At 43.6% G+C, this 26,885-nt stretch overlaps 1 protein-coding gene across 1 annotated transcript in view; it reads right to left on the bottom strand.

The window, feature by feature from the left end:
* The window catches only part of CACNA1B (calcium voltage-gated channel subunit alpha1 B), a 491,615-nt gene that overhangs the window by 98,595 nt on the left and 366,135 nt on the right, over window positions 1–26,885 (bottom strand). Inside the window, exons 22-26 of the mRNA XM_044993192.1 lie at window positions 20,943–21,160; window positions 18,729–18,855; window positions 13,234–13,363; window positions 10,896–10,955; window positions 7,866–7,972 (exon numbers count right to left, since the gene is read on the bottom strand). Coding sequence (XP_044849127.1) covers window positions 7,866–7,972; window positions 10,896–10,955; window positions 13,234–13,363; window positions 18,729–18,855; window positions 20,943–21,160 — 642 coding nt within the window. The remainder of the gene's footprint in view (window positions 1–7,865; window positions 7,973–10,895; window positions 10,956–13,233; window positions 13,364–18,728; window positions 18,856–20,942; window positions 21,161–26,885) is intronic.

The raw sequence follows: 26,885 nt of genomic DNA, 5'->3' as shown, positions 1-26,885 counted from the left end.
CAATGGCACAATTCCTTTAGTTCAATGGGAGTAGGAGAAGGTTTTTATTTTTCTTCTTGTAGGATGTCTGTGGACACTGAAATGTAATGTGAGAGGAGGCAGGGATTCAACATACAACTCAGATTGCAGCCACGAGGGCATCATTTCTGCGGTTACAGGGACAACAATGCCCTCATTTCTGAAGGAAGCAGAGACTCTGTGGGGCAGATTGACATTAGCAAGGTGCAGCCAATCTCCACGCAGCTGAGGTCTGCACTGGAAAGCTGCCAAGTGTCTGAGGTTCATAACTCACTTGCAGGAAATGAAGCAAGCTGTAGCCTCTTTCCTCTTCAATACAGAGGTCCGGCTTTCAGAAAAAACAGGAAAGCTCATCTTCAGTGGGCTAATGCTTTCCTAACCTTGCTCTGTGGGGACTGCAGGAAGGAGTGGTAAATGGGTAGCTATTGTTCTACCTGGCCTACTGCACGGGTCTCTTGGAGGGATTAGAATATAATGCAATATTATTAGCTGATGCATTAAGCATTGAAGGCAAAAGTTAAGATCACCAACACTGTAAGGGCCTAAATGTGTTTTGAATTTTGAATATGGGTTAATGTCACATTAAGAATGATCAACCATCTAAAATAACGGGTGTGACTCCCATTTACACTAAGACCACTTCATACTGCTCTGGCCTTAAAGTGAGCATGACAGTAATTTACTCTCCCTTTAGGCCCCTTTACACTGTCAGGGCAGTGACTTTAGTGTAAATGAGACTCAGGCCCAAAGGTTTTAAACAGTATTTTTGGATCTCTTTATGCATTTTTACATCACCAGATGCTAGCAAGCAAAGACGATGTTACAGCCAGTGCATGATGGCCATCTCTGCCAGCATAACCAGGAGGAAACTGTTCACATCCTTCCACTGAGTTTCAGGTGTACAAGCACAAAAAAATACTTAACTGCTCATCCTTCTTTTCCTATTTGGAAGACAGAGCACTTAGACATAAGAAAGAATCAAAAAGAAAAACAACTAATTTCACAGCCCAGTTTTGTTTTTTGAAACAGGATGTGCGAACAGTAAACAAAATGAGATTCAAATGTCTTGTGAAAAGAGAAGAGATATTAGGTACCTGTGGGTGTGATCTATACAATGCTCATCTCTGCAAACAAAAATCTAGTGCTCTCAGTATATAGAAACAAGAACTGGCTTTTGGCAGCCCACCCACACTACGAAGCACAGGAAACAGATGGATCTGTTTCTACACGTCTTGATGTAGCTGGGAAAGAATGAAATACAGGCAATCAGGGAGGGCTTCTCATGGGGTGCACTGTATCTAAAACAGCACAAAACATGAACTCCGGCAAACTAGAAATCCATTGATGGCTGAGGTTGTGAATCCTGCAGTTACACAGCCGTGTTCAGGAGCCGTTTTGGAACGGGCAAAATTTATTACAATGAATAAGAGGCAATGTTTAAAATCTGAAACTGTTCTTTGTGCAGAGAGAAGCTGTTGGACGACTGATCTGGGAGAGGGAGGCTATGTCTGTAGAACAGTGATCACAAACCTCAGGTGGGAGAGACATTACTGCGGACTGGAAATCCAGTAGGCTTCATCTACAACCAATTTATAACCAAATATTAAGTGACAGCATTCCTGGGGAGGGGTAGAAGGTTAACAGACATGGAGCTTAATGAACAGTTATGGTGACACCTCCCACCCAGCATAGCCACCAGTCTTCTTGATGCAGGGATATACTTCAAAACCAATCTATGATGAGAACGGGAGGCATGCTGAATTCCTAATAAAGGACTTCAAGATTTAAAACTCTTTCTGTGTGTTAGGAGGATCTCAGTCAATAACAATGAGGGTGGGGTTTTCAAAAGCACCTGAGTGAATTAAGGGCATGAGCTCCATTGAAAGTCATGGAGGTGCTTTTGAAAAACCCACCCTGATTTCCTGAGAAAAAAATAAGGCTCTCTCTACAGGAGACGTGGAATTTTAAATGGTCCAGGACTATATGCGATGGATTAATGCAAGTGACATCTTGATGAGACATACCCCCTTTTGACAGCTCCACTAACTAGTTATCTGTACAAGGACAAGAGTGTTTGTTTTTAAACAGAGGGCTTTTCCAAATTTGATTGGCAAAATGCCCTAGTACGAGGCTAGAAAACAAACTTGGATGCTCAGATGTACTACAATTCAGTTAATGGATATACACCAGGATGCATTTCACTGTCTAATATTCCCTGCCCAAACCCATTGTGGGTGTGAGAGAAAGAAAACGGGGAGTTGATCTTCGCTGCACTATGAACTTTGCTGAACAGCAGAGTATGATAGAAAATGGACAGAAAATAGAAACCCAAAAATCGAAAAAATCATGAAAAAAAAATAAAAAGGAAAAATAAAATGGCCTGTGGGTTTGTGTTAGGCCAAAACTGGTTGCATCAGGCCAGCTCTGGTTGTCCTGTAGTAGAGAGTTGCCCATACATTTAAACTATTAAAAATAACAAAAGGAACCTCATAAGTACTTTTTTAAAATAAATAAATGATCTGTTAAAAAATTGATAGATCTTTCAAATGGAAGCTTCTTGTTTCTGTTGCTCCTGCCAGCAGCTCTGATTTCATGTACACAGGGCTCTTCAAGGCTTATCATCAAATATTCATGGAGGGGTGGAGCCACTGTCTCCTGTGATCGTCTGAAATCCCCAAGGCAGAACGTGAACTCCTCTGCTTAAGAGCAAATGAGGTCACAGTTCTGCCTGAGTGTATCTACTTCCAGTGCCTAACTGATCCAGCTTCTAAAAGGGAAGAAAGAAGAGAGCACCCTACTTCCTGGACTGTATCACAGAACTCCTGTCCCTTTCATTCCATCTCTTCATCTTCCTCTGCAGAGAGACTGAGGAGAATCCCTGCCCTCTTCTTCCTACTCTAGAAAGCCAGAAAACGAGATGGCACAGTCTGTCTTCTGGCAGGAGGAGCTCTCCATGGTCCTGAAAAGGCAGCTCCTGTGTCCCACAGACATAACTGAGATCCCCTGACAAAAAGGTTAAAGGTCACTCTTGCAACATCTTTCTTTTGCAGTGCCCTCAAAACCCCACATCACGTAGCTTTCGTGTCAGAGAGCTTTCTCTATTGTCAGTTGCATAGAGCCAGAATTCATGCGGGGTTCGATTCTTAAGAATGCAGAAAGTTATGCATGAAACTTCCATTACCACTAATGGAGTTTGCACATGCAACCCCCTACATGAAACTAAACCCTGCTACTCTGATGCCAAGTTGTTTATTATTTTTCATGCAGACTTATATCACACATCAAGACTAGTCCCAATAAGTCACTCCCCCAAATCTTTCACACTGTAGCTGGATACATATAAATTTGCTTATTTCAATCTGTGACTTTTGCTAAACATAGGAACTGCAACCTGGGTTTATTCTTCTGGCTACAGTAATCAGGGACAAATGAGAGCTGTTAAGAGGAAGGGGATGTCATTGAACAATGGGTAGTGAAAGGACAAAGAAGTCAATACAATGGGTGTAACATGGATCATTTCCACAGGTGAGTGTGTATACTCTGCCGAGAATACACACAGTTCGCAGGCATAACAATGCAGCAAGACAGCAATAATGCATTACCCCATGAAACTCCTAGAGAGAGATTCCAGCAACAGGAAGACAAAGAAAGAGCACAGAGTCAATGACAAACAGAAACAGAGGTCTATACAGTATACCCACTGCACAAAGAGATACGTGCTCCCTCCCCACCACCCACCCTAAACTCAATGCTTATAAAATAAACAAGGAAGTAAGTAATAGATTTGATACATGACATATGCACACACACCCTGGCTGGTGTTGGAGTAATCCTACTGACAAACGGACAGTATTGCCATACTTTCAACTTATTGTCACTTTGGGAGGAAATAATTTTTATTGTTCAGCAAATTATGGTAAATTCATTCTCTTTAAATAAGCTGTGCAAAATTCTACACATCTGGGGTAATTTTTTTTTTGCTGATGCCCACGGAGTATATCTCTAGTTTTCCCCCACCCCCCATTCATAAGCATCATTTGATTGAGCAAGTAGAATTCGTGCCTGGGGCTGGCCAAATGTCATGACAAATTTGCAAGGCTGTTTTAAGCCCTTCCACTTCCATTTCTTTAAAGACAACAATATACAGCCCAACCTTCATGTCATTTTTATCATCAACGCAGGGAGATGATTGCTATATAGAAGATATATAATTTGTGTTATTATTCATCGCTTACAAGTATCAATTTGGGGCCCACCCTGAAAAGAATAAATTGAGTTACAATCTGAAGAACGATGAGCAGAAGAAGGTGGACTGGTGCAGCAGTGACTCATATTATTATCTATATTAACAAGCTGATGCTGTTGCAATATTCCAGCAGACCATGTTTCTGAATGGGCTGGTTTGACTTGGTGTCCGCTTAACATGCTCATTTGGCAAAACTGAATACAGATCACCACTATCAAACAGTAGAACAAGAAAATGAATTTGGTGAATTAAATGGGTTTGGCTGAGAGGTAGTCATTGAGCTGGCTTGTTGCAGACTGGAATCAGTAAAGGCTGCAATGAAGAATGTTTACAAGATTATTGTAGGCTCTACCTACATTTGTGCTCTAGCATTTGGTAGCAAAAAATATCCCTACAGAGGCACAACAAAATCACCCATCTCACTTACCATATCAAGTTCTTTTCTAGTGATAAACAAAAATCCACAAGGTTCAGTCAGAGGGCCTTTGGTTTGGATAAGTACCCAGGAGCCTGAATGTTTATCCAAACTTCATCTGAACTGTCCAAATCCTTTATGTTAGCAGAATTGGACTAGGAATCTCTGGAGAACAGGCTCTCACAAGGTTGCTGGTACTTCTTGCATCCAATGAGTCCAGAAATCCTGAAAATATTGTCTCTCTCATGGAATTTCAACATTTAAAATCCCAGCTGGAATATGGAAGTATAGAAGCTACAGCAAGAACAGCAGCAGCAAAAATAGAAAATTCTTCAAACTCTTCCAGACCGCAAAAAAAGTTGGATTCAGTTCAACTCTGGGCAAAGGTTTGGGATGGTTCTTGTTTTATCCAAACCAGTTCCCTCATCCTTCTTTATTGCCTCCCAAAAAGGTGCACGTTTAAGAGTCCTTCCCCCTTCCCTTTATAATCTTTCCATGAACCTATTCTCAACATTTACTCGAAAGAGTACGTAACACACATGTCATTCAAGACACGCTGTCGTGAAGTACAGCTCAAAGATGTGCAAATAAAGTGCAGAGGCTGGTATTATACCATTAGATATCAATGCCGGAGCAAACTAAAGAAATGCTGAGTACAATACACTCTCATAAGGAGCAGACACTAGAAACCTTTCATCACAAACAATTTGTCCAGCAACATAAAAGGCTCTATAAATCTGCTGATGTTCTACATTACCTTAAGAGAACCATGTTCACCAAGGAGTAGATATTTTAAAGACCAATGATATTATTGGTCTTCAGAACACACAAGAGTTTCTCTGACTGGACAAGCTCCCTAGATTCCTCTCCTCCCAACCTCTCCTGGAAGTGTGAATTCTTACTGGAGAGGGAGATCAGGAATTTACAACAGATCACAGACAGAGACATTATTTCCCAGAAAATGACATTTCTGTTTAACAATACTTAACACTTCTAGACCACCTTTCATCTGGGGCTAATTTTTTTTGCAAGCCTTAATTACCTAAGCCTCACTAAATAAAAGCTTGACATGTATTACTATATCCATTTTTGCAGATCAGGAGACAAAGGCATAGAGAAGTTTAGGGTCAGTTTTTCAAAAGTGGCCTCTAATTTTTTTGCCCAACTTTACACAACCAGGGCCTAATTACTAGAAGTATGGAGGGCCTGATTGACCTCAACTGGAGTTAGGAGTTCTCAGCCCTTCTGAACACCAAACCCTCGGTACCTAAAACTGGGTACCCAAAGCAGTGGGCAACCAAAACTAGAAGTCATTTTTGAAAATCTGGGCCTCAAACAACTTGCCCATAAGATCACAAAGCTCATTAGCAGCCAAGTCAGGAACAGAGCACAGACCTCTCAGTTCGCAGTCCCCTTCTCTAAACACTAGTCAACATTGTTACCTTCATTTAATAGCAGCGAATGATACAGTTTGATCATATGCTGTAATCTAACCATTTCTGGGAAAGTCCTTGTCACCATCATGTTATTGAAAATAAATCTAGAGGAGTAAAGGATCTAATTCTGTGATTTAATACAAGTTTCCATTAGCCTATGTCCAATGCTCTCTCCCTGGGGGAAGAGGGAAAACATGGCTGTCACATCTTATTGTTTTCACAGTCTCAGTGACTGAGGTCAAATCAACTGAGATTTGGGTTTTGTTTTTTAGAGCATTAGCCACTGAACTAGAACAAAAGATCTAACATGTAGACTTCATGGATACAACCCAGAAGGAATTCTGAAACTACAGAAGAAGAAAAAATTCTGTGCCAGATGCACCGGGATGCTCTGGCAACTTTATGTAGCTCCAGTGATGCAAAGCAACCACAGACCTATCTTAACTTTAAGATGAGTTTATGGCGGTTTTGCATTGTCAGAGTTATGCAAATCAACCAAGGAACACAAGTAAATCTGGCCTTCTGTTTAGAAATGGTTCTATTTCTGTAACATATAGGGTAGGCTTGCACACTTCCCCTTGCCAAACTGCCAGGAGCAAATTCATTCTTTTGATTGGCAGGTAAAACACTGTTAGAGCTTGTCTATATGCACACCCAGTGTGCAGCCATCTGGGGTGTAAATCTACCCTGCACTAGCCTGCCATGCATTAAGTATCCATATGGACCCTGCTGCTGCTATGAACTAGAACCTCCCTAGTGCACTTTAATCTACTCCTATTTTAAACATGCCTTCAGGTCAATACTTGGAACTTCAGAGGCATATTGAAACCTCTCATAATGCAACTGGTAAATTACAAACTACAACAGCGCAGGAAATGTTCTCCCAGATTCCCACTGTGATCAGCTTGTGTTCTGAAGTGTCTGTATTTCTCCTCCTGTGTTCTTTACTAATAAGGGCATATGAATGAAAAGAGGATCTTGGTTTCTTAACAATTCATCTGTGTCTGTTGCTCATTCCTCACTTGATATCAAAATGTTCTGTGAAATCACAGTAGTTGGTTTGGGAAATTATACTGATGTCAGAAACCGAGGATAGTGACTTGAGGTACTGAATAAGCAGCAGGAGAAGAGGACCTCTATAGAAACTTGGAAATTGTTGTCATGTAAATATCTTTAATGAAAAAGAATGAGGAGGGAGAAAAACAGAAAACACACAAAGCAGAAGCTGCAGTGATTCTAAAAAGAATGTTTTTCCAGATTTTGGGGAAAAGATATACATTATCTGATGAAAAAATGCACTTTCTTAAATGGCTCGATCTCCTGTGATCATTTTTTTCCCAATCAGAGCAGCTTAAAAATATTTAGAGCTGCCAGAAACTTTTGCAATGAGCCAGGAAAGGCTTGCCAATAGGTCACAAACATGAGTCCAGATTCGAATGAGTGGCAGCTGGGACCAAAACACACCTGGGTGAAGTTTCCATGAAATCTAGAACAGCTTGTTAATTGAGGTTGACATTATGGAAAGTTCTTTTCCCGCTAAGTTTTGGGTGAAAGAAAATGAAAATTTCACTTGAAGTTTTAAGTTTGTTCTGACCCAAAATTTAAAAGAAAAAACTGGGGCTGTGAAAGCCATGAACCTGTTGTGAAATGGAACCACAACTATTGAGCTTTAAATGGCTCTAGTTCAGTGTCACATCTACCCTCCTCTCTCCTTTCCTGGAAATTCAGATTCTAAAGAAAAGCTACTTACGAGAAGGCAAATGCCACCAGGGCCCCACTGACCACAATAAAATCCAAGATGTTCCACAGGTCACGGAAATAGGAGCCAGGATGAAGCAGCAGCCCCAGGTCAATCATCTTCAGAGAAAACAAATTAACATGCCACATGTAAAAACATAGGAACCAACTCCAAATACAGATGTGTAGCAGGGATATGTATTATCTGCAATGAGGTGAACCCCTATATCCTTAATCAAATGATTTAGGTCCCTTCACAAAACCTCCTTCTAAAATATAAGAACATAAGAACGACCATACTGGGTCAGACCAAAGGTCCATCTAAGCCCAGTATCCTGTCTGCCTACAGTGACCAATGCCAGGTGCCCCAGAGGGAATGAACAGAACAGGTAATCATCAAGTGACCCATTCCTTGTCACCCATTCCCAGCTTATGGCAAACAGAGGCTAGGGATACCATCCCTGTCCATCCTGGCTAATAGCCATTGATGGACCTATCCTCCATGCATTTATCTAGTTCTTTTTTTGAACCCTGTTATAGTCTTGGCCTTCACAATATCCTCTGGCAAGGAGTTGCATTGTGTGAAAAAATACTTCCTTTTGTTTGTTTTAAACCTGTTCCTATTAATTTCATTTGGTGACCTCTAGTTCTTGTGTTATGAGGAGTAAATAATACTTCCTTATTTACTTTCTCCACACCAGTCATGATTTTATAGACCTCTATCGTATCCCCGCTTAGTTCTCTCTTTTCCAAGCCAAAAAGTCCCAATCTCATTAATCTCTCCTCATATGGCAGCCATCCCATGCCCTTAATCATTTTTGTTGCCCTTTTCTGAACCTTTTCCAATTCTAATTTATCTTTTTTGAGATGGGGCAACCACATCTTCATGCAGTATTCAAGATGTGGGCGTACCATGGATTTATATAGAGGCAATATGATATTTTCTGTCTTATTCTCTATCTCTTTCTTAATGATTCCCAACATTCTGTTTGCTTTTTTGACTGCCGCTGCACACTGAGTGGATGTTTTCAGAGAATGATCCACAATGACTCCAAGATCTCTTTCTTGAGTGGTAACAGCTAATTTAGACCCCATCACTTTATACGCATAGTTGGGATGATGTTTTCCAATGTGCATTACTTTGCATTTATCAACACTGACTTTCATCTGCCATTTTGTTGCCCAGTCACCCAGTTTTGTGAGATCCTTTTGTAGCTCTTCGCAGTCTGCCTGGGACATAACTATCTTGAGTAGTTTTATATCAAAAGTTACACAGTAGTGATGCTTTTGTTTTTGACAGGTTTTCAGTAGGGGAAAGGGAGGTTTTGCTTTTGTAATTTAGCAAGAGAAGTTAGTATTTCAGAAGCATATAATGTTGACTAGAGCCAGGAGTAGTGCAAGCGTAATGCCGACAGACCCCGGTTGCTGGGACTGAACCGGGTATCTCTGGAGCTTAGTACATGAGGCTCTACTGTATGAGCTAAAAGCCAACTGATTGTTAGCTAAGGCCGTAGAGCAGACTCAATCTCACTCTTTAAGTGGTCTTGGTGCCACTAAATGGGACAGAACCCCACACCCAGGAGGTGTGTGGTTTACATACTTCCCCTACCTGAGGAAGTGTGTCCTGAGCTTTAGAATCTTCCCAGTTGAAATCCCTGATGAGCCCTCACTTGTAAGGCTGACAGACCCCGGTCACCAGGATCAAACCGTGGACCTCTGGAGCTTAGTGCATAAGCCAAAAGCCAAATGGCCCTTAGTTAAGCCTGTAGAGCAGGCACATTAATCTCTCTTTAAGTGGTCTCGATGCCACTAGATGGGACAGTAAACCACACCAGGAGGCGTGTGGGTTACACAAGCAGATGCTCTGTAAGCTTCCTTACACATATTTTTGCCAGTGCACTCCATGATTGTCAATCCCCTTAATTTTCCACTTCCTGGCCTTTTTCTATGCCACACTGTATGGTAGTTTGTTACAATGAACACATATTAGAGATTATGCCGAGAACAGGGCAAGTTGGAGCCTTTCTTGTAATTCGGTCTTCTCTTAAATATACATTCACCTGTACTGTTTACTTTCTCATTGTTTAATGCATACACACTGTAGTGTACTGGTCTTATGCACTTTGCCAACTACACACAATTAAATGAAATAACATCCACAGAGGCATCTCTGCTGGAAGTTACTTAGGAACCAAACTACCTGACTGTAATAGGTAGAGAGAGCTGCCCAAGGAAGAACAAACTGTAATAAATTCCTTGTGTTTGGCAGGGGCGGCTCTAGGCATTTTGCCACCCCAAGCACGGCAGGCAGGCTGCCAGTGGACCTCCTGCAGGCAAGCCTATGGGAGGTTCGCCGAAGCCGCGGGACCAGCGGACCCTCCGCAGGCAAGCCGCCAAAGGCAGCCTGCCTGCCTGCCACCCTCACGGCAACCAGCAGAGCGCCCCCAGTGTTTGGCGTGCTGGGGCCTGGAGCCGCCCCTGGTGTTTGGAACCCCATCAGTGGCAATATCCCCCCAAATGTTTGCAGCAACCAAATAAGAGATTTCTCACATTACACTGTGCAGATCTGTGATCCCCTCCCTCTCTGTTCTTTTGTGTGGGATGAAATAGTTAATGTTGACCTTTGAATAATCGTCACTGAGCCTCAGAGTTTACACCTGATTGAGATGAATAGGGCTGTTCGCACTTCTGAGAACTAGGGTTCCGAGTATCTGCAGACTCACGCTGACATTTCTGCATCACACTTCATTCACATTTTTGAGATTTTCTTCACAACCATAACAGCAAGAAACTTTTTTTTTTTTAAGACAAAAGCTGAGATTCTGGAGAACAAGACAGTAGCTGGTATGATGTACGGGTGTGTGCCAGCTGTTTCCAAGCCCTGTTCATAATGGGTAGAACTTCTTATCATCAATATTTTTCTACACACATGAGAAATATCTCATTTTCTACCAGCCCTGTTCATATCTCTTGCTCTGGACACCTCAGAATATACCACAGTGACTCTGAAAAGTTGAAGAAATACCCATGGTGATATTCTTACCTTTATCACCATCTCGAAGGTAAAGACACCCGTAAATATATAATCCAGATACTTCAGCGCCTAAATCAGAAAGAGAAATCTGTATTTAAAGGAGACTAAGCACAGAATCACTGAAATGATCTGCCCAAAAGGAGTGTATGGAAGGCCAATTCCAGCAATGGCATATTTACCAAGGTGTCATTGCATAACACACATTTCATGGGATGCTTTCAGGTAGTTTAGACCACAAATTTGAGTTCCCTCCATGGAACTGAAACAGTATTTTTTTTTACAAAAGAAATCATTGTCCGAATGCTCGTGTGCACATGTGAGAGATCAGCTGTGTGCACATGTACATTGCAGGTTTAAAATAGAAAAGTGAATACATTTTAAATCACAATAGTTGAAAATCTTTTCCGAATTTGATTCTCTGCCAACACCTTTGTACAAATGTGCTTCCCTCTGCAATAGTTGATGATAGCATTGCTAATGCCTCTGGAGTGTAAGGAAGAGATATAAATCCCCTGGTCTACAGCAGTGGTTCTCAAACTTTTGTACTGGTGACCCCTTTCAAATAGCCAGCCTCTGAGTGCGACCCCCTCCCTTATAAATTAAAAACACATTTTTTATATATTTAACTCCATTATAAATGCTGGATGTAAAGTGGGATATGGGGTGGAGACTGATAGCTTGCGACCTCCTGAGGAGTCCCGACCCCCAGTTTGAGAACCCCTGGTCTAGAGCATAAACCAACCTCTAACTAGCAAGTATTAGGAAGAAACTTTCCCCATAGCTAGTTTATTTCATAGCTGCCTATTTCAGGGTTTCCTGAACCCTTCCCTGAAACCTCTGGAACTGGCCAGATTGGAAACAGGCTATGAGACAAGGTGGTCCTCTTATCTGATCCAATATGGCAATTGTTATGTTCCGAGGAATGCAACTCCCTGAGTTGTTTTAGGAGTTAGCAAAAGGCAGAATCCTGAACTCAGGCCTCAGTAAGTAAAACACCTGCCAGTTCACACCTATAAATTAGATAATCTTCTTGGTAAACTGCTTTGGATTTTAAGGGTGAAATTTTCAGTCCCAGTCTCTGGTTTTGTTCGCCCACTTTTACACTGGCCATTGACTGCATCCATTTCGCGTACACAGGTTGTGCAACAAATCAGGCAGCTGGATCCTGCTGTATTTGTTGCTAATTTAGGGCCAGATACCTCTGATACCTTTGATAATAGGGCTACTCATGGAGTAAGGTGTTACTGAAGAGTAAGAGTATTTGAATCGGGGCCCGTAGGTTAATCTAGCTTTCATTCTCAAAAGTCACATGAGACGAGTGGGGAGTTTTGGTAATCATCTTAAATCTAGTGACTGGCTGACACAGCATCTGAGTATCCTGATTCAAATATGGATGATATGGAGTAGATACGTTCCAAGAAACACAATGGGTACCTATGTGCTAACACAACAGGTGCCCAGCCATCCAACCTGTGACGGCAGCTGTGGGGTTTGTGTGTAGATATCAGGTGCATGCCCATTTGTGTGTGCATCATCAATTGGACATGTAAGCTCAGAGTCTGGTTTGAAACCTGTTGAAAACTGGGCCCAAATGTATTTTTCTGTACTTGTTTAAAAACAAAATATCCCTCCTGTGCTGGTCCTAGTGGTTACTGTTGTGCCAAACCATTCAGGAGAAGCCACTCTGACATCTGGCTTCAGTCTCTTGCTTTCTGTACTACAGACAATGAAAATACCCTGGAAGTGTACTCCACCCACAGGAGTGTGGAAATGCCTCCCATTGCTCAGCAGCGATCTCTCTGGCTGGTGAAGGCACAGCCTTTCCAGGTTTCCAAGGCAGGCCCATCCAGCTGGCATCAATCGACGGCTAAGACACAGGTTCTCAAAGGTGGATGAGGTTCAAACAGAGGAAATGGCCAGAGTACCTCAGTGCTTGTAGTAGAGAAATTGACAAACCAGATTGTTGGTATAAATGACTAGCCACTACTTTGGAAGGCCATGCAAGTAAAAAGTTCAATGTTGGGTCTGCAACGCTTTTCAGAAGGAGACATGAAATCTGAGAGCTGTCATTATGTTAGTGTGAGTCTCACCCTAACTGATACCTACCCAGCATCAGTGCTAGCCAGATTTGGTGGCTGTTTTCTTCTCTCTGTATTGCACTTGGCTGTCAGGGTGCAGATCTTACTTCCAGAGGGTCCCAGGTTTGCACTCCCAACCCCAGTGTCACCCACTAGATAGCACATGTTGATGGAACCCCCACACTCTGCAATCTGTGTTGTTCTGCTGTCCACACCTCCTACCAGAGAAGCAAAACAATCATCTTCTGGTTGCCTTGGTCACTACTCACATCATTCCTTGGAGACTCAGCTTGGACAGGGTCTTCGGCAGCCAGGGCAATGCTGCTCAGTGCTATGACGATGAGGATGACCATCTCAAAGTAGCGCATGTTCACGATGTAATGAAACAGGCGTCGGATTCTGAAAGAACAAAGAAATAAAAGAAAGCAGATGGAAGCACTGGCATTGCTACTGTCCCTCAGTGTCTGCACCACAGTGTTGGTGCCTTGGGGGGGCGGGTGGAGAGCACACTGCTTATCAAGGATATCAGCTTTGGGAATTTTATCATGGTTATAGCAGGAACTGGGAGTCATGACTACTAGGCTATATTCTTTGATCTGCCACCAACTTGCTGCGGGACATTGGGCAAGTCACTTCTCTTCACCTCACTAATCCATCTGTGAGATGGTGATAGTGGTATTAGATATCCCAGGACCATCAAGAACTTTAACTTATTGGGGCACAATTTTGCAGACCTTACTAAGGGCTAATCTTGATGGGACGTTAGTGTGCCGCTACCTGGGGCATGAATCTGCAGCACACTACCTTGACGTGCAGCAACGGTCCACGTGGACGCTACTACAGTGCACTAAAAGTGCTGTAGCACGCTTTGCCATCCTCCTATTTCCAACAGCAGTACGAGAGAGTGCACTATGGGACTTTCAATGAGCCGTAGCAGTGTCCATATGGGTGGGACACCCCAGCTTGCCATGCACTAACGTCCCCTGTATGCACAAGGCTTGACTTGATCCTGTTCAGTTTAATGGCAAAACTCCCAAAGACTTGAATGATGCAGGGTCAGTACCATAGTCCTGTAGTACTTACTCATGCAAGAAATTCCTTTGAATGAAGAATGAGACCTTCAATGTTTGCTATGTGCTTTGAGATCCTCAGATAAACAGCGTTTCATAACTGCAATGTAATGTTTTTATTCTCTCTCTCCAGGCATCTCTACCACGCTCTTTAATACAATATTTGAGAGCTGGACAACTAGTTCATAACCAGTAATTTATTTGATAAATTTAACCTCTTTTTATTGTAAATCATCTACAAGAAAATTGTGAAACTCTGGTATTCAGGTTGAATGATTAAACATCATTCAAAACTATTCACAATTTTTTTCAGCAAATAACTCTTGATTGGCACTCAGCTGCAAATGTTTAATTGCAAATATGCAAAATAATAAATGTGCATGGTGTCGGTTAGTTAATAATAAACTTGGTATTGTTTCTATTCCCAGATTGGATGATGTATGTAACTAACCAACAGCCCTAAATTATGATAGGAGCGTATATTTAGCAAATATTTGTGCAGTGGATTTTAAAATTCCCTTTTTGCAAGTATTTACTTTAGTAATTCCTGTTGCTAGATTAGTAATGGATAGTGAATGTAAAAGGGGCACAAAACAACTGAAGTGAACTTGTTATGAAAAAATACTGAAATAACAGTCATAGAAATAGCAAAGAATCCTGTGGCACCTTATAGACTAACAGACGTTTTGGAGCATGAGCTTTCGTGGGTGAATACCCACTTCGTCGGATGCAAGTAGTGGAAATTTCCAGGGGCAGGTATATATATGCAAGCAAGAAGCAAGCTAGAGATAACGAGGTTAGTTCAATCAGGGAGGATGAGGCCCTGTTCCAGCAGTTGAGGTGTGAAAACCAAGGGAGGAGAAACTGGTTCTGTAGTTGGCAAGCCATTCACAGTCTTTGTTTAATCCTGAGCTGATGGTGTCAAATTTGCAGATGAACTGAAGCTCAGCAGTTTCTCTTTGAAGTCTGGTCCTGAAGTTTTTTTGCTGCAGGATGGCCACCTTAAGATCTGCTATTGTGTGGCCAGGGAGGTTGAAGTGTTCTCCTACAGGTTTTTGTATATTGCCATTCCTAATATCTGATTTGTGTCCATTTATCCTTTTCCGTAGAGACATAAAAAAGTCATAGAAATGTTTCACAGAGTTTCCCAAGCTCTAGTTATGTATCTTACAATAAGGGAGAACAATCCCCATGTTCAAGGACTCTAAAGCAGTGAAATTACCCACAACATTTGTAACTTTAATTTACATGTTGAATTTGGATTAATCAAAGAAATAACAAGTAGTTATTTCTGGTTATTTGTCATTCATAACAAGTACTGAGATGCAGAAATATTTGTAAACTATGACTGGCATGTTATAAATAATTTTCTGTGTGTATTTTTTAAACATTGGTACTTTAAAAACCATCTATTTAAATTATATTTTTCAAAAATGCTTTGTGCTCTGGGCAATAGAACAGAGCTTGGGAAGATAATCATCTAGAAATAGATACTGTGAAAAGATATCCTACCCTTCAACAATAGAAAGGAACTGCTTTATGAAATAAAATCAGAGATGTGAACCTACACCCATCCTTCACCTGTGTAGACCCAGAAAAAACTTGTGTTTTCTTCCTCTTCCTTCTCTAGACCTTTGGGTGCTTCTGATCATTTTAGTGTGACACATTTCATTTCAACGTGTTTTTAGCCCTTCTTACATTGAAAGTAACTTTCCGAATGTAAAGGGGCTCAGTAACCCGATGAAATCATCCAACTGACACACACAGAGCGCTAGATTCTGGCCTTTTCAGCTGGGATGTGCTGTATGGGGTACTCAGGGACAATACAGCAGCGGGAGAGCTCGGGAGGAATTCTGGCTGAGTCTCCAGGGGAGCATATGTTCCACAGACAGCTGCATTACTCTTGCACATCACTCTGTGTCTGGCCGATCTCGTCCTTGCTCCTCCCTGTAGCCCCAGCCACAACATATGCAGGGATCAGTGTATGTGCTCCACAATGGGACTGCATTTGGTCCCTTCATGGGAGGCATCTTGTGGCCTCCTCATCTCGCTTACCTTCACGGTGCTGGGCCCCATATGGGCCTGTCTGTTAATGCCTACTTTGCCCATATATGGTCCCATGAACTATGTATTACACCGTTGGTTGGGTTTTTTTCTTGGGGGTGGTCAGGAGAGGGAGGATTAATAGAGCACAAAGGATACTGGAATATGGGGCTCAAAGCTTTCTGCAAGATGGGGTAACAGGAAAAAAAAAGTAGGTGTGTTTTGGGAGTTACCTGAAAAAAGATTGAGAACACCTGTCCTGCTCTAACTGGTCTGTACCAGGCTACAGGCAGCCCATTCTCAGCCCAGGACTTTGTACTCTTTTTGCTATTGCAGCTTAGTAACGTTATCAGGTGTTTCACAACCTAAGACTCAGTCCAGGCAGTCAACCCACAGCTGAGGCAAGGCAGAACAGGCAGCCAAATATCTGAGGCAGAATAATGTTTAAAATCAAGCCAGCCAGGATCCAAGCCCCATCATTCCAACATTTCTTTGTTCCCAGAAAGTTCATCATTCTTTTGTACCATGCGGTGTGCACATCAGATCAAACTCCTCCTCACATTGACTGTGTATTATCACATTCATCAAAGGATGTTTTGTTGTATTTGAAGCTACTTGTTAGAACTAGTACAATGTGTTCACAGCATTCTGAGAAACAGAAATCTCCATAGACTTTTCAATCAGCCACCCCAACCCTCCACGATGCCTTAATGACAGCTGAAGGAACAAACCACAAAAAATGTAGAAGGGGAAATCAGATATTTCTTTCAAAGGGCTTGGCTACACTTGCAGGTGTGCAGCGCTGGGAGTTACAGCTGTCTTCGTACAGCTGTGTAGGGAAAGCGCTGGAGTGTGGCCACACTGACAGCTACCAGCGCTGCAGTGTGGCCACATTTGCAGCAGTGTTGGGAGTGGTGCATTATGGGCAGCTATCCCAGCGTTCAAGTGGCTGCAATGTGCTTTTCAAAAAAGGGGGATGGGGTGGAGTGTGACAGGGAGCGTGGGGGGGGGGAGAGAGAGAGAGAGAGAGAGAGAGGGGATTTTTGAAGCCGACACTGTGTCAGCTCCCTGCCTTGCAAATTCTGACCATTTCCCCGACCCCTCATTCACTCTTAAATGCAAATAGCCTTCAGACCAGATAAGCAGCTGCTCCGATGGACTCCCTCCCCCCCCCCCGTGCTGTTTCTCTCCTCAAACAAACACTAGCTGTAGACATTCATCCCCCTGCCTGCCTCATTCACAGCAAACAGGAGCTGTGTTTGGTTTTTAGATAAGCAGCTCCGGGAGCCCTGAGTTCACAACAAAACAAAGAAAGGCATCATAATAAAACAAAGAGAGTTCTTTAGTTAAAAGCATTATGGGAAAATTCTGGAGGCAATTACAGCGCTTTTGGTGGCCACACTGGCGGAGCAGCGCTGCATCACCAGCACTGCAATAGTTATACCCGAGGCAGAGCAGGAGTACAGCCAGCGCTGCAGCCAGGGAGATGCAGCACTGGATGTGCCTTGCAAGTGTGGACGGTGAGTAAGTTGCAGCGCTGTAAACCCACCACCAGCGCTGCAACTCTCCAGTGTAGCCAAGCCCAAAGTAGAGAAGCCCATGTTGACAATGAGAAGTGGACTGAACCTTCAATTCATTTCCTATAGGCTACTGAACAGCAGTCAGATTGCTAATGGGCTGGGCTCCTTTGTAGCTATAGTTTGTATTGAGAGATACCCTCCATATTTATTTCCAGTGTATGCCAACTACACACACACTCATAGTCAGGTCATCTTGGTGAATGTGATTATAGCCCAGAGCTGTGAAAAACAGATCTAATCGGGGTTTAATCCAGAGAGAAATAATCACAAATAGTGCAAGCAATCCTCGGGGGTGGCAAAGATTCCAACCCTCTGCTCCAGACCCAAGTTACTGCTTGAAATGACTCACAGCCCATTATGCTAGATCTCCTATGGCTCATGATGATGTACCTGTCTAGTCCTGCGGCACTTGGGAATGACACGGTTCTCTACGTGCAGAGTCAAAGTGCAAAGCTATCCATGAGACACAGATGCTGCAAGCAGCAGAAGTGCTATAACCCTGTTACACTCAGCCTCAGCTCATGAATAAATATTTGCAATTTCCCAGAAATTCAGCTTCTGTGGTGATGTGGGGCTACAGGGCTGGCCAGAGGACCACATCCTCCCAGGGAAGGTGTTTGTGGAACCAGGCTGCATTCGCTGGCCTCAAAAAGACTTTCCCTCAGCCCTTTGCTCCTCATAAGGCCTCTTCTTCTACTGACATTCCATCCTCCAGAGCAGACCTCTGACAAAGGTATGTGCTCTTGGTCAGACTGGAAATTCAGAGGAGCAATCCACAATAGCAAGCTCACAGTCTCCACCGATGGATCACTGAACAAATATCCATTAACTTGACCATCAGAAGCTCAGACTTCTTCCAGGATTTTTTCCCCTCTTTTCCATTGGTAATTTATTACCTCAGGAAAGCCCAACTCAGATGGTGCATCTGGTTCGTAGGCCAGTCAAGCTATGTAGTTAGTTTTCCAATGGATTTGACTAAACATAGATCAAGTAAATGTACATTATTTTTCGCTGCATATTCACACACACATGCACAAGACAGAAAAGGCACCGTGGTGGTAGAAGACTTACGGGTTCGTAGGGCTTAAGATAAACATGGAGCTATAAGGCAGGATTGGCTTAGGCCCATTTTTTGTCAAGTCATCAATCTCCATATCTTTCTTCTCTTCCGTTTTACTTTCAAATTCAACGTTGTTCACTACAAAGAGAATTGAAGGAAACAGGCCTCAAACAGGTCAAAAGTGTAAACACATCCCATTCATAAATGTTCTTCAGCTGCTGGATATATAGACAAGGCAGCTTGTATAAAGAAAAGCAGCTTTCAAACATGTTGATTAAGTATAATGAACCTACTTGTTAGCATGGCTATTTATTATAGTATAATACACAGTACAAATAAATTATTCCTTAACTGCTTCACTGATGAGCAATATTTCAGAAATGACTGGGAAATACCCAAATGCAGGCAAATCTTAAGGTTGTTTTTTTTTAAAAGGGTCTGTCTAGACAGGCATTGAAATTTGATCCCAAACAACCAGATATCTCTGTAATCCAGTAGGTAAGGATAATCAGCTAGGGTGCTATGAAAAAAAGATAATGAGCCTAACTGACAGCATGCTCCTGAATCTTTTGGTGCATGGGATATGAACCAGCAGCGGGGATGGATCTGGAAGGCTCAAATAAGCAAGCTGTAGCTTGGCTTTAATAATTCTGGGACTGAGAAAAACCTGAACTTCTCTGCGTCAGGAGTTACTGAAGTCAGATGCCCCAAACATGAACTAGTGACCCTGTTTATGCTGCATGTTCTTTTCTTAGCCAAACAGCTGCTGCATACACTGGCCAATCAGTTTGTAAGTCCAAAAAGACATTTTCTTGTGATGCTTTAGCTGAGGTTTTGTGGTTTACCCACCGAACCTATACTTTTTATTCCCCGTCCCCCCAGCAAACCAATATTTCATCAGGAACAAATGACAGATCCCCTAAATCCTTTTCCAAAAGGTGCTGAGTAAATTCCTTACTAATTCTCAGATCAGATATATGTCAACGTCACAAGGGAAGAAAGAACTAGGGGAGACTGTGACTGAAAGAGGCATCAGTATCGGAATGTAGTAGAATTACTAAACATCTCCTATGGTCAAGAGAGTAAAGAGGAAGCGTACAAACAGGGGCCTAAGAGGCACAGTCCAGACTGACTGAAGCCTGATTACATTTCCTGTATTCCAGGCCCAGCTACCAGCACAATTTACAGCAGCTCCAGGGGCTACTCTAAGTTAGGACGACTTGCTCCAAAGAGCTCTCCAGTCATGCTCCCAGAACATCCCCGTCTTCCCCTGCTCCCTCCCGCCAAGCCAGGGGCCACCAGCAGAGGGGAGGGGAGGGCTGCTCATGGGTATTTTCTAGGAGATCATTCCACACCCCTTCACACAGATGCAGCAGGGAAGAGACTTGGGGCTTGATGACACAAATCAGACAATACAAAGAAAAAGCCGAATTTAGAGTAAAAACGGAAGCAGCAATCTCATCTTCTTCAGAAAGGGGCCTTGACATGGTCGTATCCAGGATATAAGCTCAAAAAGGACAAATAACGAACCACCAATTTCTCATTCATCTGAGTCGTAATGAAAGAGCTTAGACATGGCATGCCAGTCCTCGTTAATTAGAGCACGCTTCGAGTGACAAGCTTTAATCAAACTCTGCTCGCTGTCCCTTCCCTAGCACTCACTTTGGATCGAGGAAAAGCTTTTGGCATGCCCGGCTGACAGCTGCCCCATGGTAAAGTGACATGGCTCTGGGGTGACAGGCTATTTGGTTTCAATAGTCTTGATAGTGATGTATTGGCTGATGTGCTACATGGGGCTTGTCCTAGTTACTTTGAGGGGAGAACCAGCCTATTGGTATTAATAACACATTGTAGTGCTCAGATGTTCTCAAAGTGCTTCACAAACATTTCATGAATTAAAGACTCACAACCATTCTGAGGCAGGTATTCTCCCTATCTTTCATTTGGGAACACTGAGGCAGTAGGGCTTAAAGGGCTTGATTCCCACAATTGACTTCAGCTAGAGTTGTGGGTGCTCATCTCTTCTGAAGAATCAGGCCCCAAGTGACTTGCCCAAGAGCAACACACCAAGTCAGTGTCAGGGCTCATCTACACAGTGTGGCAATGCGCACCAGAGGGGTGGGATTTCAAAAGAGCGCCGCACCCAATGTGCAGAGCTGTTTTTGAAAATCTGGCCCAGGGTCCACAACTTCCATTGAGACCGACAGGTTGTCCAAGGCACTCACTTGGTATGACAGTGGTCTCCCCTGGAGGCGCGGTGATGGTGACGGGGATGTTCACAGTGGTGGTTTTGTCCAGTGGTGGCTGAGTCATCCGTGTCACATTCTTCTCGTTGTCAGCATCTTCTGGCTGCTCGGGCACTTTCTGCAGGTAGGTGCTGGGCAGGGTATGAACTGGGACGACACTCACACTACCCACAGCCTCTATGTCACACTGAGTTTCCCTGAGATAGAACAGCAGAGATTATAAACCTCTTTAAGATCAAAGCAGGGAGAAAACCCATGCCCTGCAGCCAAGCCACCACAGGATATGCCTTGTCAGATCTTCTCAGCTAAGCCAGGTCAGTCTCTACATGGAAGATCTCTGGGGAAAACTCCTACGTCAATGATTCAGTAAAGCTACGTCCACACTGCAGCCTAGAGGTGTGATTCTCCTGTTCACATACACGTACTCGAGCTAACACAAGTATCAATAGCAGTATAGCTGCAGCAGCATAGGTACTGAACTGTGCCGAATACAAACCCAACTGAAACGAGTGGCTACGTACTTATACTAGCACCGGCTCAGTGAGAGCTGCCGCAAGTATGTGTACGCGAGCAGGGAATCACACACCGAGCTCCTAGTGCAACGGAGCTGTGGTGACTCTTTCTCCTCTGAGTCCGGCTGAACCAGCATCCAAGCATGAGGTTGTTATTATTATGTATTATTGTATTCCTCGGCGCCTACTAATCAGAGACATGGACCAGGGTCCCATTGTGCTAGCTGCTGTACAAATGACGTTCGGAGGCTTTGGGCAGCTGGTGGTGCCGTTTGCGTTAATGAGACATAAAACTGAGGTCCCAGCTCTGTGCAGTAAGGATCCCCCCGGGCACTTTTGCAACAGTAAGCAAATTAGCCTTTCTGTATTGGCCGGATTGTGAATGAGGACATTCCATTCCATCTCCCTGCAGTTTCATTTCAATCTGGTGCTCTTCACTTCCTGACCTAAGCTGTTGTGGGAAGTTGCACTTTGCTGTTAACTAGCTGCTGAGTTCCACTTTACAAGTGGCTGCATTTCAGCAATGAGCAAAGCGTGTACAGCTGATCTATAACATTTGTAAAGTGCTGTGGGATCCAGTTGGAAGGTGCATTATATAGAGATCATCATGTCAATTCCACTCTGTTACCAGGACTTCACAGGTGAACTACGCCCACTCCAGTGATTCCCAACTCAATTTGTTTCTATTTAGATTAGCAGTGCAATAAAGGCAATGTTGGACTCTTTCCTCATTCCTTTATTAAATATTTTAAATGATTCATGGTGATTAAGTTTTCTATTAATTCTAATAAGAATGAAACATAAGAGAATAGAATGGTTTGTGTACTCTCCTGCAGCCCTTACATAATAGCAATGCACTGAACGCGGTTGCCATTAGGTGCACGTGTATCGTCTTGGACATAATGGACTCATCCCTTTCCCCACTGAGGTCTATGGGAGGTTTGTAATTGACTTCAGTGGGAGTAAGACTGGGCTGTCGAAGCTATTTTTAATGAGAAAAAATTAGCCAGGGCACTTAAGTTTTCCAGCGCTTTAACTGCTGGCTGAATAATGACCAGAAAGGGACTGGGGTTTAATGTGTCACTTCTAACACACCAGCCCTGCCTTAGTGAGGCGCTGCGAAAGCAGCAGCAAGTAGGAGCCCAGTTGCTAGTGCGAGACGTGAACGTACGACCTTCTAGCCCACACATGAAGTGCATCCCACGGAGTCATGCGGATTGATTAGTTACGTGCTGCAAATGGCTCTCGGGTGTATTCTCAGATTTCAGGCACTGTTCAAAAATCTTTAACTTGTCACAGAAATTGAGCCTCCAGGGGACTCTGGGCACCCAAAATCTATATTTGCCTCATGATACGGTTACAATCAAATACACTCGGGGCAAGAAGTGACTTCAGCCTTAACCAGTCTATGGCATTTCCACCTTTTCCCCATAAGTGTCACCTTACCTTGTTAAGTAGTACAACAAGAGAGACATTTTGGCTCAGGATGGTTCCTGGATTACTCCCAAACGGATCAAACACAGGAAGAAAGACTAGCCTAAAGAGATCATTAACGGTGAAACTGTAGCTACCGCATCTGTGTGGAAATCAATCCCTGCAGAGATTTCGACTGCACAAGCTCACCAAGCTTGGGCTGCAAGTGCTCTAAAGGGCGGGAGCATGCTTATGTGATATGCTCTAACAGCTTGAGAGAGGTGTGACTGGCCAGGTGATCAATTACATACATTTTTAAAAGCCCCTAAGTGCTTATTAGTGGAATCCCCATTTTAAGGTGCCCGTGAACACCTACTGAGGAATCGGCGTGTGACGGAATCAGGGTAGTAAATGGCTATTGTGCTCAGCCTAAGACACTCTGAGACATATTCAGCTTCAAATAAAATTCATTTACAAACTACAACAGAAATTCACATGCACAAAACTGTCAAGGATCTGACAACAGAGTAAATACCCCGGGACATGAAAGCTGACTGGATACTGCAAACACACAAGGCAAGATTTTGATCATCCCTACACTGGTATACATCTGAAGTTTCCACAGAAAGGACTTCCTGGGGATTACTACTCTGGATTTGTAGCACACTGTAACTGAGACCAGGGGGCCAGATTCTGCTGCTCTCATCTGCAGCTGTGCAGTGGGAAGGGAGGAAACAGTCTTTCATAAGGGCCAGACAAAATTTCAGCCCCTCTCTGCTCCCCCGGGGGTGCATGGTGACCACGAAAGGTTGGGAAATAGACCCCTCCACTATGTACAGTCCCCAATGCACACTGGGGAACTCCAGGAGACACCCCCACCTTACTACAGGCACAAAATAGCTCAGAATATGGCCCGCTGAATATGGACACCCTCCTGTGCCATGGCTGGCTGCCTGGAAACCCAGCAGTGTTCTATGGGTTAAACGTAACAACATTTCATCCTGCAAGGGACATGTTCCATTTTCATAATTTACTAAAAAGGGATTTCTCCCCACTGCTCCCCACTCACCACTTAAGAGCAATAATTTTGCAATGCCACCTGCTGATGTCAAAGTGTTCTACAAGCATTCACTAACGTAACCTCCTAACTCCCCGTGTGGCAGGTCAGTGTTACAATACTCATTTTATAAATGAGAAAATAAAAGATCCCTCCTATTCTCAGCCTATTGGAGCACACGATAGTTTAGCCTTCTGAGGGCTGCAATGCTTTGGTCTAATGTTGGTTGCTGGATTTAGTGTGTGGGTTCTGGGTGGCCTGTGGCGGCAGGAGGTCAGACTAGATCAGAAATCCTCAAACCGGGGGGCTGGCTTGCTCCCCTGGGAAGTGCAGAATGTTTTCTGGGGGTGTGTGAGAAGCTTTAGGAAAAAAATGTACTGTGCACGTTTTACTCACAGCAATGAATAACGAGCAAAGCTGATTCCTCCAGACAGAGCGGGTCCTCAGGTGGCACTGTGCATTTGACTCTAGAGGTGCTGTGCATTTCGATGGATTTCTGCTACGCTTGCCCAGCACTCTACAACGCCGTTGCCATCTGTACTTTAATCCGTTTGCTACGAGGCGGTGCTCATGCATGGACCACACTCGCAGGTCTGCTTTTGCTCTTATTACACTGGATCGTTGGCGCTGTTCAAATCAAGGCCTTACTGTTCTTAATATTTAGGGAGAGTCACATGTTGATTTGTTTTTACTGGTATATGTTCTTGTATGGCGGGGAGCGGGGCACAAATGACTACAGACACAAAGAAGGGGAACGCAATCGAATACGTTTGAGAACCATGGGACTAGATGATCTGGTGATCCCGTCTGGCCTTAAACTCCACGATTCTGTGAAAGTACGGGACGTGTAATTATGGTTATGCAAATAGGTTCCAGCTCAGCCACAAGTCACGCGCTTCACTGCAGGAATTACTGGGTGAAATTCTATGGCCTGTGTTATGCAGGAGGCCTAGCTGGCTAGTCCCTTCTGGCCTTAAAACCTACAAATCTATTTGCACTCTGCTGATCCTTGGTTGTTTGGGGAGTCTGGGTGACCCCAACATGACTTAGGTAGCCCTAGGGGTTACCAATTTAAGCAGAGGAGAAACAGAACACTTTTATGCCAAATCAGACCATCCACATGCAGACTTGCACCTATATAACATCAGGTATGAATTAAAAACCATTTCGTTATTGTGATGCCAGTTAGCGCACAGAGCAGCCCTGGGACAGAATGGGTTACAAGTCTTAAGGCCTAATTCTCCACCACCTTGCAACATCTGCAGCCTTTTACAACTCTGCAAAGTGCATGCAAACATTACCAATCAGAACAGCTTTGCTGAACACAGGTGTAAAAGACTGCGTAAGGCACAGGAGAATCAGACCCTCCCAGGGAACTCTGCACTGCAATCAGGAGGTGTATGTCTACCCACCTCCCAACTGCAGTGTAGACACACCCTGAGTCTGAGGAGCAAGGAGGCACCAATGTCATAAACCTTAACATGGCAAACATACGGGCTGGTTCTCGTCTCACAGACACGGACGCAAGTCACGAGTAACTCCACTGAATTCAATGGCGCTACAGCCCATTGGCGTGCCACTGAACCGAGAGCAGAATCGGGCCCATAGCGTTTGCATGCATGTAATTTCACTTGTAAACAGATTCACCTCCAATGCTGTCAATTAGCTCTACAGACTTTAAAATACAGCCCAGCTATGCCCAGAGCGGAGGTGAGCTTATGGCAGTGCAGCGACAGTTGCGTTGTGTAGATGTTAGCGAACACTGTCATAAACAGATAGTTAAGGGTTAAGGTCTCTTTTCCCTGGAAAGGGTTAACATGTAGTACCTGGTGACCACCTGACCAGAGGACCAATCAGAGATAAGATTTTTTCAAATCTCTGTGGAGGGAAGCCTTTGTCTGTGTGAGAACTCTTTTGAATCTAAAAGGGACCAGTCATGTCTCCAAGTTCTCCTGGAGTAGTTTCTACTAATTAATAGTGAGTATTAATTAGAAAGGCGAATTAGTCTTATGATTTGATTTCTATATTTGCAATTGTGTGTTTGCTAAAGGAAATGCTTTATTCCTGTTTGCTGATATTGCTTTTACTGAGAAAAGGGGGAGAGGGGATTCTCTCCAGAGATTGATAAGGTTATACCCTATGAGTTTCCAGCTTGGGCTCATAGAGATTCTGTATTTTCTTTTTGTTCTCTTAATAAATTCTTTTCTTTTCTTTGAACTTGGTTAATTCCTTCTTCTGTGGAAATTCAGGGGAAGGTGAGGGGGAAGAGACAGTCCTCCTGGGTTTGATTCAAGCAGTTTGAATCAGGTATCTCTTTCCAGGACTAGGGAAGGGGAGGGGGGAAGTGAGTCCCTCTTTGTGTTGAGTCAAGGATTTGACTCGGTGTATATCTCTCCAAAGTGGCTAGGAGAGAGAGAGAGGGGAAGTGGACTGCTTCCCTGTGTGTGGGAGATTCAAGGAGTTTGAATCAAGGTATCTCTCTCTCCTAGGAAAAGGGAGGGGGGAGGAAGCAGGGGGAATGGTTTGTTTCTCCTGGGTGTAAGAACTCCATGGATTTGGGGCTCTTGGAATCCCCTAGGATTTTGGGGAAGGACTGTGTCTCAATCCACATTTCCTAATTGAGTGGTGGCAGCTTACTAGATCTAAACTAGGATTTTAGTTTAGAGGGAAACCAAGTCAGGTCCCCACATTGGAGCCGAACAGCTCCAAGTGGGGGTGAGACCTTTGACATGGTGGCATGCGGGTCCTCACCTTGAAACCCCCCAGTTTCCAGTGAGGGTAGACCCATGACAAACATGTCTCCACTGAGAAGGGCAAAACCCTAGTACCGAGACACTTTTTACATGCGCCGAAGCTGCTGTGCCATTTGGGGCTTATTTTGCCCCATGCAGACCATGTGACATTCTAGAATGATGTATTCAACCCTAAATATTAATACAA

The sequence above is a fragment of the Mauremys mutica genome, chromosome 18 (genome assembly GCF_020497125.1).
Source record: "Mauremys mutica isolate MM-2020 ecotype Southern chromosome 18, ASM2049712v1, whole genome shotgun sequence".
Lineage (NCBI taxonomy): Eukaryota > Metazoa > Chordata > Testudines > Geoemydidae > Mauremys > Mauremys mutica.
The sequence above is the reverse complement of the archived record's forward strand: the minus strand, read 5'-3'. Positions and strand labels throughout refer to the sequence as shown.